Source organism: Neomonachus schauinslandi, chromosome 4 (genome assembly GCF_002201575.2).
Source record: "Neomonachus schauinslandi chromosome 4, ASM220157v2, whole genome shotgun sequence".
NCBI lineage: Eukaryota > Metazoa > Chordata > Mammalia > Carnivora > Phocidae > Neomonachus > Neomonachus schauinslandi.
Genome location: NC_058406.1, coordinates 40,704,415 through 40,719,924, shown reverse-complemented (window position 1 = coordinate 40,719,924; position 15,510 = coordinate 40,704,415). Strand labels below are relative to the sequence as shown.

Here is a 15,510-nt window from a genome sequence, read left to right as displayed (position 1 = left end):
TGACCCATTTATCAGTGGATACAGGTTAGTGCCTTTGATTGGGTCCCAGAGCAAGAAAGGACTCTGAATGGTCAAGACTGAGCTACAAGCAATGTTGCTGCTTGTGCTATATGACTCAATAAATCCCATGATACTTGAGCCATCTGGGGGAGAGAATGACACTGTGTGTCTCTGGCTACCAGTTGACTCAAATATTTGGTCATCTATGCATTTCTAAATTAAATTGATTCAAGTTTACCTTATATGTGCTTACTGTATTCCAGGCCCTGTCCCGGACACTGAAGACACACAGATGTAATAAATCCTATTCCCTGTTCCCAAGTAACTCAGAGTCTAATTTTACTCTTACTCTTGCATGCTATTTGATTCATCCATTCCTCTTTCCTTTCTGGCATTTGCTAAGATTCAGGTAGTAACAAAGAGGGGTCAATGGGGAAAAACTTCAGAACAATTCTATTAACAAAAACTATACTACAAATTGGGTCAAGACCACCATAATTTGATTTGAACAAGCCATATTAGTCATGCTTTAATAATAAAAACTCATTTGCTGAGTCCCTACTATGTGCACACACTTCATATGCATTTATTTTCCCCAATAATTCTGCAAGGTATTATCATCTCTCACTCTCCACATGGAAAAATGGAGGTCTAGGCAATTAAGTAAATCATCCAAGTCATATACAGAGTAGTGGAGCTAAGATTTGAATGGACGACCACTGCTGGCACCTCAAACCCTCTTAACATTACATACCGTACTACCTTCGTGCTACTTTCAGTGGTCCATAGTGTTCTGAAAATACCGTAATCTATTCCAACTCCTTCATTTAACATTAAATTCTCATCCGACACTCTCCAGTGACAGTGAGCTCTTCAAAGCAGTCCTTTTCATCTATGATCAGGAGATTCTTATAGAGGAAATGCAAATGTCTTCTCTCTAGGATCTTTTAGTTACATGGAGTGCTCACTCAAGCTAGCTTAAACAAGCAGTAATGGTGGCAGAGGGAGGTATTTTAAAAACACAAAAATCTCACTGGCAAGTTAGCAACCCAGGGACAGAAAAAGGACAGCTAGACTTCATGAGGACAGGACTTTTGAAGCCATTTTCTGAGGCTGGTCTTTCTCTAGGATTGTATAACCTACCATTGCGCTTCATTCTTACCAGCTTCCCCAGCTTGCACATGATGCACCATTAGTACTCTAGCCCCATCCTTCTTGACTTTTAGTTCAAGAGTCCATTATTATCTGACTCAGTCTAATTTTAGTAGAAAATCTTTAGAAATAAACGGATTGGCCCAGCTTAACCTATGGATTGGATCTTGGATCATTGTTCTACCCTTGGTCTGACCACCTATGCCTGGGGTGGAGTCACCCTGAAAACATGGCTGTCTGGGCTTGAGCAGGATTTTTGGATCAATAAAACAATTTCAGAGGAGGGTCTGAGCTGGGTTTAACACACTATGGTAACAACCTTGTATAGAAAACATAAAGATGAACATCTTCTATGACACTTAAAGTCTGTGGCACTTACCGGGTTCATGGTATGATCTTTTATTTTCTCTGTTTGCTGTTTTCTAACCTTACTGTAAGTACCATGGAGGTAGGGATTTGCTCCTATCCATCTCTGTCCCTCAGAGCATCTATCCGAGGGTTCTCAACGTTGTGGCCTTGGGGACAACTTGATGCTGAGGTAAACTATTCATAGTATTTGTGATGGGGTACAATCACCTATTATTGGCTGATCTCTCAAACATGGGGTACTGAGAGGCATGCTGACACTTTTTTTTTAAGAGGGGGTCGGCAGGGGGAGAATCCTAAGCAGGCTCTGCACCCAGCACGGAGCCAGACGAGGGGACCAATCCCACAACCCTATCATGACCTGAGCCAAAATCAAGTGTCAGATGCTTAACCGACTGAGCCACCAAGGTACCCGGCACTTTTTTTTTTTTTTTATTGTGGTAAACTATACATAAAATTTACCACTTTAACCATTTGTGAGTATACAGTTCAGTGGTATTAAGTACATTTATGTTGTGCAACCACCACCACTATCCATCTCTAGAACTTTTTCATTATCCCAGACTGAAACTCTATCCATTTCCCTCTTCTTCCAGCCCTTAGTAACCACTGTTCTGTCTCCATACATTTGACTACTCTAAGTTACCTCATATAAGTAGGATCATACAATATTTGTATTTTCATGTCTGGCTTACTTCACTAAGCAGATTATCAAGGTTCATACTTATTTTAGCATGTACCAGAATTCCATTCCTTTTTAAGGCTGAATGATATTCCATTGTATGTATATGCATTTTGTTGATTCCTTTTTTTTTTTTTTAAGATTTTATTTATTTGACAGAGACAGCGAGAGAGGGAACACAAGCGGGGGGAGTGTGAGAGTGAGAAGCAGGCTTCCCACTGAGCAGGGAGCCCGATGCCGGGCTCGATCCCAGGACCCTGGGATCATGACCTGAGCCGAAGGCAGACGCTTAACGACTGAGCCTCCCGCATTTTGTTGATTCTTTCATGTGTTGTCAGACGTTTGGGTTGTTTCTACTTTTTGGCTATTGCAAATAATGCTGTAATGAACATGGGTGTAAAAACATTTGTTTCAGTCTCTGCTTTTGAGTATATACCTAGAGGTAGAATTGTTGGATCATATGGTATATCTTTAATTTTTTGAGGAATCACTATACTGTCTTCCTCAGTGACTGCATCATTTTACAATCCCACCAACAATGCACAAAGGTTCTAATTTCCCCACATCCTTGCCAACACTTTTTTTTTTTTTAAGATTTTATTTATTTGCTTGAGAGAGAGAGAGAGCATGAGCAGGGAGAGGGGCAGAGGGAAAAGGACAAGCAGACTCCCTGCTGAGCGGGGAGCCTGACACGGGCCTGGATCCCAGAACCCTGAGATCATGACCTTGAGCTGAAGTCAGACACAACCAACTGAGCCACCCAGGCACCCTGACACTTCCCCCCCGCCAAATAACCATTCTAATAAGTGTGAAGTGGTAGCTTATTGTAGTTTTAATTTAATTGCATTTCCCTGATGATTAGTGTTGTTGAACATTTTCTCATGTGCTTACTGGCTATTCGTGTATCTCCTTTGGAAAAACATCTATTCAAGTCTTTTGCTCATTTTTGAATTAGGTTGTTTTTTGTTATTGAGTTGTACTTATATATTGTAGACATTAATTCCTTGGCAGATATATGACTTGCAAACATTTTCTCCTATTCTTTTTTTTTTTAAATTTTATTTATTCATTTGAGAGCAAGAGCTCGAGAGAGCACAAGCCGGGGGGGGTGGCGCAGAGGGAGAGGGAGCAGACTCCCTGCTGAGCAGGTAGCCCTACGAGGGGCTCCATCCCAAGATCCTGAGAGCAGGACCGAAGCCGAAGGGAGAAGCCTAACCAACTGAGCCACCCAGGTGCCCCTCAGTGTAGAAGTCTTTTGCCTCCTTGGTTAAGTTTGTTTCTAACTATATTATTCTTTTTGCTGCTGTTATAAATGGAGTTGTTTTCTTAATTTCCTTTTTAGTGTATAGAAATACAACTGATTTTTGTATGTTGGTTTTGTATCCTGCAACTTTGCCAAATTTATTAGTTCTAACTTTTTTTGTAGACTTTTGTTTTTTAAATTTATTTTTAAAGATTTGTTTGAGAGAGAGAGAACGAGCAGAGGGAGGTGCAGAGGGAGAGGGAGGAGAGGGAGAGAAGTAGACTCCCTGCTGAGTGTGGAGTCAACATGGGGCTCGATCTCACATAGTGATCTGAGCCGAAATCAGGAGTCAGATGCTTAACCTACTGACCTTATTATTTTTTTAAATGATCTCTACACAATGTGAGGCTCGACCTCATGACCCTGAGATCGAGAGTCACATGCTCTTCCAATTGAGCCAGCCAGGCACCGCTAAACTTGTTTTATTTTTTTGTTTGTTTGATATTTAAACAGAAAAAGTGTGTCTGCAGGATAAATTCATCACCATCTTGCTCAAGTTTACAGAATATTTTTGACAAGGTATGCCTAAAAGGTGGCAAAATTTTCAGAAGAAACACCAGTGTCAAAGAGATCAACATATGCAACCTAAGAGTTTTTGCCCAAACACTTCCAACTAAGGATCCTATCCCAGGTATGCAATATATCTAAGTTTATAAAAGTCAATTCCTGAATATACAAAAAATTACAAATCCTACTTTAAAAAAGCTTCAAACTTACTTTTTAAATAAGTCTTAAGATAGGTTTGACTTACAGACTAATGTTGAGTGATATTTGAGTATATATGAGGTTATCTGTAGGCCACATAATTTTTATTTCAGTAAACATTTGTTGAATGGTGTGGGGTGATGTTTAGTGTTTAGACTCTAGAATTTGATAGATCTAGATTGGAATCCTTGTTCTCCCACCAATCAGTTGTGTAACTTTTGGCACCTTCCCTAAACCATTTTTTCTTCCTCTTTAAAGTAGGATGGGGGCGCTTGTCTGGCTCATTTAGTAGAGCACGCAACTTTTTTTTTTTTTTTTAACATAACCTCAAGATTTTATTGTCTTCATAATATAACAAAATATGAAGCTTAGAACTGGATCACTTGGCCCTTTTTCTTATCTCCTCCCAGTTCAAAATGCTTGCATCTCTTAATAGCCAGCATCCTCTTAGATCTGCAGTTGGGCTCAACACATTCAAGCCTCAGCACAATCTTCTTTGTAGTTTTAGACTTTTTCTGGAAAATTGGCTTAGTCTGCCCACCATAGCCACTCTGCTTCCTGTCATAAAACGCCGCTTTCCCTGGGCATAAAGAGAATCTTTACCTTTCTCGTGCTGTGTCACTTTGTGGTTGGTGCTTGCCACACTTCTTGCAGAAAGTTTGGCAGGTTTTAGGAATGTTCACCATGTTTGCAAGAGTGCTATCGGCACGGAAAGTAGAGCATGCAACTCTCGATCTCAGGATCATGAGTTCAAGCCCCATGTTAGGTGTAGAATTTACTTAAAAAATAAGTAAAAATAAAAAAAGTAGGATAGAGTATCTGTCCCACTGGACTGTTTGAGAGTTCAATGAGATAACTCTATATCCAACAGTTAAGTATTCACTCTGTATTAGTTATGATCATGAGTAGACTACATGTTGGTTACTATACTATATGTTGGAGATAAAAGATGTATGACACCCCATCTGCCCTCAAGGTGCTCATGATCTAGAGGGCAAAGCATAAAGAAAATTAAATAATCTTAATATTGTACCATAGTAAAAATATGTGCAAAGGAATGGAAGCTTGAAACAGAATGGCATGTTGGAGATAAATGTTTAAGGCTGTGACATGCTCAGATATGAAATTTAGGTAGTTTGTCTCCTGTGTAGAGAATGAACTGAAGGGAGTAACTCATAAGCAAGACCAATGGGGAGGCTATGATAATCCAGGCAAACTCTTATCTGGCAGAGCAATAAAGGTTGAACTGGAGGGTAGCAGTGTAGAACAGAGCCTTGCTATGCCTAGAACCGTGAACTTTCTGCCATGGCTTGGGAGATGACACACTTGAATCCTCTTTCATCTTCACGTTAACCATTTAAGGAGTTCTAAGGAACCCTATTTGACCATTTTCCAGGCACCATTTTACAGAAGAGGAAATAGGTTCAGAGACCAAGGCCATCACTGCACTATTACAGGGGCACTATTCACACTGTATTCTATGAAAATGGTGCTCCCTGGAACACAACAAATATGAATGATGGCCCCTGAAGTTGTGCACTACAGCAGCCATGTTGGAAAGGTTACAGCACGGTAGGTAATGACACTGACCTCTGGCGCGAGCCAAGCTACTCATGCTGTTTGACAAAGTCCAAGTATGGGGGACGATCCTGAAAACAGGAGACCCCACAGCTGGCTCCTGCTATTCTCCTTCATTTTGTTTATGGCAATCTTTATAATTGTGGGAATATTTCTGGGGTTTCATGATAAAGTGACTACTCATCTTAGTTACGCCTATCTAAGCAATCATAATGAAACTAATTCCACGAAGATTTAGTTTCTATAGAACAAAATAACAAGACGGTCACGCTCTGTCTAGCACCTTTCTCTTTGCGTACTGTTTTTTAGTTTTAGTGAAAGCCAATAAGCAGAAATCAATAAAGGTCATGTTAATCATTACAAAGGAAAAATGAAAGAAGGCTATGGCTATAATCCAGAAAATGATCTAAGATTTGGAAAAACAAAAATATCTTAACATATAAATAAAGTTCCTCCGAGGCTGTCAGGAGGAGATGCTTGCAACCTGATCCTGTGTCTGTGTCTCCTCATTCGCCGACGCCGTCCTTTCCTACGAGAGACCCACCCCGGCTGGAGCTGGACTCCGGCAGACCTCTCTCTAAAAACCTGTGCATTTCCTACTATACCATACTGTCTAATCATGATGTCATTTATGGACATATAGCATAGTTAGGTTAAACACTGAATTACAACAAAGAAGCAAATCAAACACAGCCCAATATGGGTCTTCTCAGGAACCTGGTATGCATATTAAATTAATAGAATCCCATAAATACTACTTAACAACAAATCAAAGTGCTCGATGTATTCTTTTTTTTTTTTTTTAAGATTTTATTTGTCAGAGAGAGAGCACAAGCAGAGGGAGCGGCAGGCAGAGGGAGAAGCAGGCTCCCATTGAGCAAGGAACCCGACGCGGGACTCGATCCCAGGCCCCTGGGATCATGACCTGAGCCAAAGGCAGACGCTCAACCGACAGAGCCACCCAGGCGTCCCAATTCTTAAACCATTACTTAATAGGAAGAGTAAGATTAAAACAAGTATAGGGTCCCAACTATTTCCTTTGGGCCTCCCCAAGACAGATAAATGAGGACCTTCACATGAATGGAAAGGACTAATCACAAAAACTAAGACCATGAATCGATTTTGTACAGACATTTCTTGAATTATTCCCAAATTTTAAGGTGAATTTTCCCAGAAAATGTTTATTCTATAGTTATCTTGGCAATAAATACATGATCTTCGTAGAAAGTATACATTTAGTAACTACCTTATATTAAAAAGCTGTGTAATTAATATTTATGCCAAGAACACTATTTACAAAAGTTTCATCCATACTCTTATCCATGCTTGCTCACTCTGAAGGCAGGAACACTTCTTTGGATTAAGATCTCAATATGCTTTGTCCAGGAAAGGGGAAGGTATGAAAATACAAAACAAAAAAGAATACTGGCTCATTGCACCCAAAGGAAGCTAGCCATTAAGAGTTGTTGTCCATAGGATAAAAGGAAGTACTGACCAGAGCTCCTCTGGGTGAGTAGTTACAATGTGATCAAAAAGGAAAAAGAGTAGAGTATATACATACAAAAAAGCTTTATGGGTCTTGATAAAAACAGGCATTTCTGAAAATATATAAAATCAGTTCCTTGAGAATTTTCAGAAATGAGATTCACCGAACTACAGGAGCAGAAAAAATATTAAGCTTTAGAAACATCTTACTTGTCTGATGATGAACTTCAGAGTAGTTAGGTGACCTGCCCAGGTCACATAGTTAAATGCCAAGCCTGGACTAGGATCCAAGTATCCTGACTTCCAGATGAGTGCTCTTTTTTCATTTGCTATACTATCTCTTATATGTCCTTAATCACTTGGAAGTCTACGTAACTCTCTCTGATCCCACAATGTGCCCATCAGGGACAGTCAGAGGAAAAGAATTCTGGACTATGTAGATCATTTAGAGCTACTAACCTAACAATGGATGAAACATTATTTCAAATAATGACTGGGCTGAAATTCATCTGGGGTTGGGGAGTAGAGAGGAAATACAAAAGAAGGAAATTCTGTAGACAATAATAAGAGAAGCACAAGAGGAAATATTTTCCTCTTTTGTTATTTTATTACTGTTACTTTATTTTGTAGTTAAGTTCATATATTATATAAAACAGCAGGAAAAACGAACAAATTTATAAAATAAATTGAAGTGTCTGGATGAAAAAAATAGAAGAGCTTTGCCTTCTTGTCTATAGATCTCTTGATATGTTGTTGGTCTTGCACTTTAGATATCAAATAAAGATATCTAGCTTGAAACAAAAGTAGATATGCTGCAAGGTTAAGCCATAGTTAGTTTGCTGGTGGGCCAGGAAATGATAGATTTTCTAAATCTTATCCTTAAATATTGGCTGTAACAAATGCTGATATAGCAAAATGCAAGCTTTTATCATCAGACAGCAAGAGGGAAACTTGAATTAATGAATGCAACTTACCTCCAAGTCCTCTGAAAGGAGGTGAAAAAAATAAATACTGTATTTTACTAGTGTTCCCCCAAAAGCATTACTCTAAGCATGCAGGAGGATGCTGTGAGCAGCTACAACAGTAAGATCCAATCCAGAGGTAGGTTCAAGACCAAGAGTAGGAGAGTGACTGAAGAAATCCTCCTGGAGCCAGTACCATTTCATAGAATGACCATTTGTGCTGGGGAATGAGTCTATGGCCTATCTTTTTCTGACTCAAAAGGACACTCCTAATTTTAACCTTGCTGAAAACAGGCATTTTTGCACCTGCTATTAAGAACAGCTAGTATACAGGATAAGGCTGGCATAAAATTATTTAGCAAACACATGCTAGCTATTCCAGTTTGAAATCTACCAAACTATAGAGTCAAGGGGGAAATAAAAAGTTGAAGATGGAGCTGCTGTTCCTCAAGATGAGGGAAAAATGTCTTACCAAAAGAGGGATTAGGCACTCACTTAACTCTATATGGAGAACATCCTTCTCAGGCTAGGTAGAAGATGAGGAAGAGCATTACCAAAGGCTGACCAGGCCACTGGGAGACCAAGAGGAGAGGGAAAAAGGCATTTAGGAAGAAAGCTAGAAGAAAATCTTCTGGGTCTGACTAGGTAAGTGAATCTAAGGCAAATGCACCAAAGATACGCTACCCCCTATGCCAACACAGAGCTGGTGGCAAAATATCTCAAGACATTTTAAACCCAGAGAAATGTATAAAAAATATGTTAACAAAGCAAATTAAAACCAAACTTCCAAGGGTAAAATCTCCTCAGATCTGAAATCCAAGATACTCACTTTTCATTAATTCTGTGCATTATTAGAAAAAAATTAAAAATAACAAATGTAAAGATTTGTTTTATTTTCTACTGGGGGAAGAAGGAGGATAAATAGAACTGTTTTCCAATTTGCTCTCCACTGTATACACACATACCCACATACATACATAAACATACACATACCAAAAATACCCCAACAAAAAAAACAAAACAGAAAACTGAGAATCAAACACCAAAACACCCTCAAACTGCACCAATACTTCGTATTTTGACCGAAAGAATAGATCCTGGGAGGAAGTGCAAAATGCAAAATCAAATGACCGAAAAATGCTGAACAAACAGCATTATTAATATACAAAATATTTATATTACTGAACTAGTAACAGTTGATGTTCTCCATGTCTGTAAAACTTTGGAACCACATAGCTGATTTGTTAAATCTAGTCCATGCCAGCTTCCAAACTCCAGAAAAACTTTTAGTTAGCTTCATTCTTTGATGCCTCATCAAAATTTTCTACGAGATCTGGAAAAAAAAAGTAAATGAGTTAAAGATATAAAAAAAGAAAAAGAGGTAAATTAAATTCCTAACTTCTAACCCTAATAAAAACCAAATTGTGGCTATTAGAATTTGCCTAAAAACATACAGGACAAGAAGCAGAAATGAACTAGTGGCATTTCACTAATAATGCTTCATTTACCTGCTTTTAAAACAGTAATCCTAAGGAAATGTTAGTCTTTTTTTGTCTGTGCAAACTAAGGTGAACAGCATTTTCATATGTCAATCACAATTCCCACAGAAATGTTTTAACAATAACCATGCAAATTTAAAATCACAGTGATTCTAATTTAACAAATGCAGACAGCAGAGCTTTGTGTGACAATTTCTAAGTTCTTTTTTTTAATTTTTTATTTTTAAAGATTTTATTTATTTATTTATTTGAGAGAGTGAGAGAGAGAGAGCACATGAGAGGTGGGGAAGGTCAGAGGGAGAAGCAGACTCCCTGCCGAGCAGGGAGCCCGATGCGGGACTCGATCCCGGGACTCCAGGATCATGACCTGAGCCAAAGGCAGTCACTTAACCAACTGAGCCACCCAGGCGCCCCAATTTCTAAGTTCTAAATGGGAGGACTTTTATTCTTTTTCATTACATTGTATCCATATTATTGTGAATCAATTTATATTCATGAACTCACCATCAACAAAAATTAAAAGTCATTATACAATGAATTAAATGAGATAGACAGGCTGCTAAAAATCTTAGAGCTAAGGAAATGTCACTTACCTGGAACATCATCATCCTCTTCATCAATGTCTTCTGGTTTTGGTGCTTTGCTATCCAACACTACAAAACGTTTATTTTAATATTAGTTCTTGAGAACAAAGGCCTTTACAGAACACTTATAATGTTCATTCTTTTCTCCTGTCTAAATCTTATATAGTTGTTCAGAAAAAGCCAAAGATTGTCTGATCTAATACCATATTTTTTACTTAACACTAAAATCAATAACACTTTAACTTCATTAGGTATATACTAAATATAGTTGGCAGTTTCAATGGGCAGTGAAGGTAAAATTTATTTGGAAAATGAAGTAATTCTGATGAGCTGGAATAAAAAGACATTATAGTTAATTTATTCTACAAATTCCATATGCTTGAAATCAAAAATCAATATTCAAGACTTTCCATCTCTTCTGGTGTAAGAAAGTACCCAGCTATGTAGTATGGGCACTGATGTAAAAGGCTCTTTGATTTTTAGGGGTGACAAGACACATTTGAAACCAGGGCTATTGTGGAAATTCACAACTTACAGTTACCATGCCTATAGTTCAATCAACAATATTAAACAAAAATACAGTTCTCTAATAACAATATCTTCTTCTTGTCATTAGTCAGAAGTGAATATCAAATACTGTCTGTAAAATGTGGTCTGTAGATCTTTTAGGTAGTTAACCTCTCAACTCTATTATTACCAGAATGTATCCATATATTGTATATGCTACATTGCACAGTTTTTAAAGAAACAAATTCAAAAATTTATGAAGCATATGAGCAACATTTTTAAAAGTAAAATTTACATACAAGTAAATCCTTCCAGCATAAAATGGGACACCTTTTAAATCATTAGGTTCTTTAGATTACAGTGGAGAAGGAAAGATACTAAACTGAAATACCTACCTTGCCGAGGGAACTGTTCAGCTAACTTCCTAAGACTTGTTAAGCTGTCAGCACCAAGCTGACTTAATATTCCAGGAAGCATTTCTGTGATTGGTTTGGCTTCTGCATGACCAGTAATTGCAAAGGTGTTAGCAGAAAGGGAAGCTTGGACTTTGGGATTGTTGAAATGAATAACTGTCCCATCATCTTTAATCATGTTCACCTGTATGATCATAAAAGAAAAATGTACTTCACATATTTGGTACAACTAAAACAGTATCTGTTTAAATAATAATTTAGCCAATTATTATTATTTATTTATTTATTATTTTGAACAATCCCAAGGTAGTAACTGTCTAAGCTGTAGATATGGGTGGAAAAAGACCCTAGCAGCAACAAAGTAAAATGGTGTAGATGGCACAAATTACTAGCATGGTCAAGAAACAGTCATTTTATTATAGAATCTAGATTTTAAATTCAAAGACTTCTACTATGAGAAAGAAGTTCATGCCACATTTTAAAAATAATGGAATTATCAGCCAAGAACTGGCTTCTTAATGAAATTACCCATTGTCTTACCCAATTTACACTATCAAACTAAATTGGTACATTTGGTGGGTGGGGTAGCATCATACTTAGGCAACAAGTTGTAAAGGGGTAATAGTGTATGGTAAAAAATAACCACTGAAAATCCATAAAGAACACTCAGAAATTTAACCAGATGTTTCACTCCTTTGAACACTTAAGTAAATTTACAAAAATTTCAATTTGTTCTCCTCATGTCATTCTTTTTTTTTTTTTTTTAAGATTTTATTTATTTATTTGAGAGAGAGAGAATGAGAGACAGAGAGCATGAGAGGGAGGAGGGCCAGAGGGAGAAGCAGACTCCCTGCCGAGCAGGGAGCCCGATGCGGGACTCGATCCCGGGACTCCAGGATCATGACCTGAGCCGAAGGCAGTCGCTTAACCAACTGAGCCACCCAGGCGCCCTCATGTCATTCTTTATAAAAGATTTTGTCAGTTCCTCTAACTCTTTAAGTATAGCTTCTCAACAACCTTCAATAAGCCTTGTAAATGTCAAAGAAGCTTTCCAACCCACTTGCCTGGCCACTTGAACACGCTTTATCAATCACCTTTAAAATCATCCTCACAGGGCGCCTGGGTGGCTCAGTTGGTTAAGCGACTGCCTTCGGCTCAGGTCATGATCCTGGAGTCCCTGGATCGAGTCCCGCATCGGGCTCCCTGCTCGGCGGGGAGTCTGCTTCTCCCTCTGACCCTCCCCCGTCTCGTGTGCTCTCTGTCTCTCTCATTCTCTCTGTCTCAGATAAATAAAAAAAAAAAAAAAAATAAAATCATCCTCACATTCTTTTGGTAGCTTTCACCCACATGAATTGACTGTTTCAGATTTGATTTTTTTTTTAAGATTTTATTTATTTATTTGACAGAGAGAGAGCAAGAGAGGGAACACAAGCAGGGGGAGTGGGAGAGGGAGAAGCAGGCTTCCCACGGAGCAGGGAGCCCGATGCGGGGCTCGATCCCAGGACCCTGGAATCATGACCTGAGCTGAAGGCAGAGGCTTAACGACTGAGCCACCCAGGTGCCCCTCAGATTTGATTTTATCCACTGCCTGAAAAGGAAGGTTAAACATGCGCTATTTAAAGTATTATTTTTCTCTCTCACTCATGCACTTTCTTATTGTGTTTTAGTAAAGCTAAATTTGCATAAGTTACATGTATAAATAATGTGATTCCACTAGTAGTTGATTCCACTGGGTAAGTTACCTTGATGGTAACATACTTATTATATAAAAAAGGAAAATTAACTCTTGGCTACTTTAGAAGCATTTCATGATCCATCCAAAAACTGCCCTTGTCACAATCAAGCAGAGATGCTGAGTGTTCTCCATGGTCAGTGGAAGTGGGCTTTTCTTCCCAGTGATCACCACCACTGATAGCACCAGAAAGGAAGGGGAACAAAGGGGCTTCTAAATTTCAGGCAAGACCTGGAACACAGAGAAAATAAAGGCAAATCCCCTGGAAAATTGTAACTAAGATCTACAAATAATTTCCAAATTTTCTCTGACAAAAATCACTCTCTGAATTCTATACCGTTCCCTGTATCAGTATTGCAATTAAGGTTCTATTACACACATTACACACAGTAAGCATTCAATCCAGCTGTTCTAAACAAATACCATTGTGAGTTAAAAACAATTTATATTGACTTTAGAAAAAGATAAATTATACAGTTCTGAAGAGAATTATAGCTTAGGTAGAAAAGTTTAACAGTAAAGTGGCCGAAAATTTGGAAGAGGAATGACTTGAGAAGGAGGTGGCATAGTGGATATGGAATGGAATGCTGTTCTGTATCTATCCTAGAGTCACATAATTCTAGTATGGGAAAAGAATAAAGATATGGTAGGACTCTATATTCTAAATCAAGACCAAATCTCTGTAATATGTCCAGGCATGAAAAGAGTCTGAAATATTAGTATTTGAGATATTATTATTTACAAATGTTAAAGTCACAAGAGATGTGAAATCAATATTGGTCCCAAAGTCAGGCCATATATTTGTTGAACTTGGAGGTTTTCTAGTTCAAATCCCTTTTAGAGAAATAAATACTAAAGACAAGAGCTCTTGGTTAAGCAACATATCCAAGGACAAATAGTTAGTCCTTGAACATGGGTCCCCAACATTCCATTTAGTTTCCTTCCTATGATGTCATTCCCATTCTTTTTTTTTTAATTTTAAGATTTTAATTTATTTATTGAGGGATATAGTGATAGAGCATGAGGAGGGGAGAGTCAGAGGGAGAAGCAGACTCCCCGCTGAGCAGGGAGCCCGATGCGGAACTCGATCCCAGGACTCCAGGATCATGACCTGAGCTGAAGGCAGTCGCTTAAACAATTGAGCCACCCAGGCGCCCTGTCATTCCCATTCTTTTTTTTTTTTTTTAAGATTTTATTTATTTGACAGAGACAGACAGCGAGAGCAGGAACACAAGTAGGGGGAGTGGGAAAGGGAGAAGCAGGCCTCCCGCCGAGCAGGGAGCCCGATGTGGGACTCGATCCCGGGACCCCGGGATCATGACCTGAGCCGAAGGCAGACGCTTAACGACTGAGCCACCCAGGCGCCCTGTCATCCCCATTCTTAAAAATGTTTATTTGCCTATAAAAATTCAATTCTGTGGCCCTGTGAAAGCTCGCCAGAGAATTATTTATCTCAGAACATAGGCTAAATGGAGAATATATGGATATATATATATATCCATAGATATATGGATATCCAAGATATATGGATAATATATATACAAAACAAGTAAGAAGCTAATACAGCCCCCCCCCGCACCCCCATCTTGAATTTTCCTCTGTTTAAGCTTCTTTACCAAAGGCTAAATGTTAGGTCATATTTTACAACCTGATAAAGGTCTTTGTAGTTTAAAATATGTTGAGTTTAGTGTGAAAAGCAGGATGAATCCCATCTTAGGCTGTGAAATAGAAATAAATTTATAAATGGTTGTTTTAAATAGGGTTGCACAAAAGATGTAGCTTTGTGAATAGAAAGGTCCAGATAGGGGTGGAGAGTTTAGTTCATTTTAGAATAGAGAATGAAGTATTAGAAGTTAAAGGCTAGAATATTTTATTTCTAGCTACCATTCCTTCCTCTCTACTGAGCAAATAACATGGTTACATAAGGCTCCTAGATGCAAGCTATATTAGAGATTATCAAAGGATGAATTGTTGGGCTGAGCAAGATCAGTTAGACACTTCCCCACCAAAAGAAGGGATAAGGAACATGTTAAATTCACAAAGCAAATTGTATGCATTTCATATGGAGACTTCACTTTTTCTAGTGATTTTACTGCTGTGTGGTCAATATAAGTAGATCTATATATAGTATAAAAATAAGGAGCAGACAAGGAAACAAAGACTATTAAACTAGCTACTGTACCAGCTCAGGTCCTTTTCCAATCAAACTCCTTTATATCAAAATGCTTTTTCAACTTTAACAGGTAGCTGAAGGTAAAGAATGCTACTTGTGTCATGGAGGAAGTAGCATTTTTTAGACCCCAGTCCACACCACCAGATGCCCTTGCTCTTATTTTTTGCTCGGATAATACTGACATGTTTTGTAGTTATCAAAAAATATTGTCTCTCATGCCTAGAACATTTACATATGCTGTTCTCACTGTTTAGAAGAACCTTTTTCTGCTTCTCCATCTTGCAAATTCCCATTTATCCAAGACTTGGATCAGATGCTTCTTTGTGAAGATTTAGGATTGTTTATGCACTTTCTGCACTTCATGGATAT

The 15,510-nt window shown here is 38.3% G+C and overlaps 1 protein-coding gene and 1 pseudogene across 3 annotated transcripts in view; both read right to left on the bottom strand.

Moving 5' to 3' along the window:
• Positions 1–4,576: 4,576 nt before the first annotated feature.
• On the bottom strand, positions 4,577–4,894 carry LOC110575046 (annotated as a pseudogene).
• A 1,812-nt stretch (positions 4,895–6,706) lies between these two features.
• The window catches only part of BTF3L4 (basic transcription factor 3 like 4), a 30,107-nt gene continuing 21,303 nt past the window's right edge, over positions 6,707–15,510 (bottom strand). For all 3 annotated transcript variants that reach the window (XM_021684310.1, XM_021684309.1, XM_044914513.1), the window contains 3 exons: positions 11,219–11,420; positions 10,326–10,385; positions 6,707–9,566 (listed from right to left, as the gene is read on the bottom strand). In XM_021684310.1, coding sequence (XP_021539985.1) covers positions 9,520–9,566; positions 10,326–10,385; positions 11,219–11,420 — 309 coding nt within the window. In that variant the 3' untranslated portion in view covers positions 6,707–9,519. The remainder of the gene's footprint in view (positions 9,567–10,325; positions 10,386–11,218; positions 11,421–15,510) is intronic.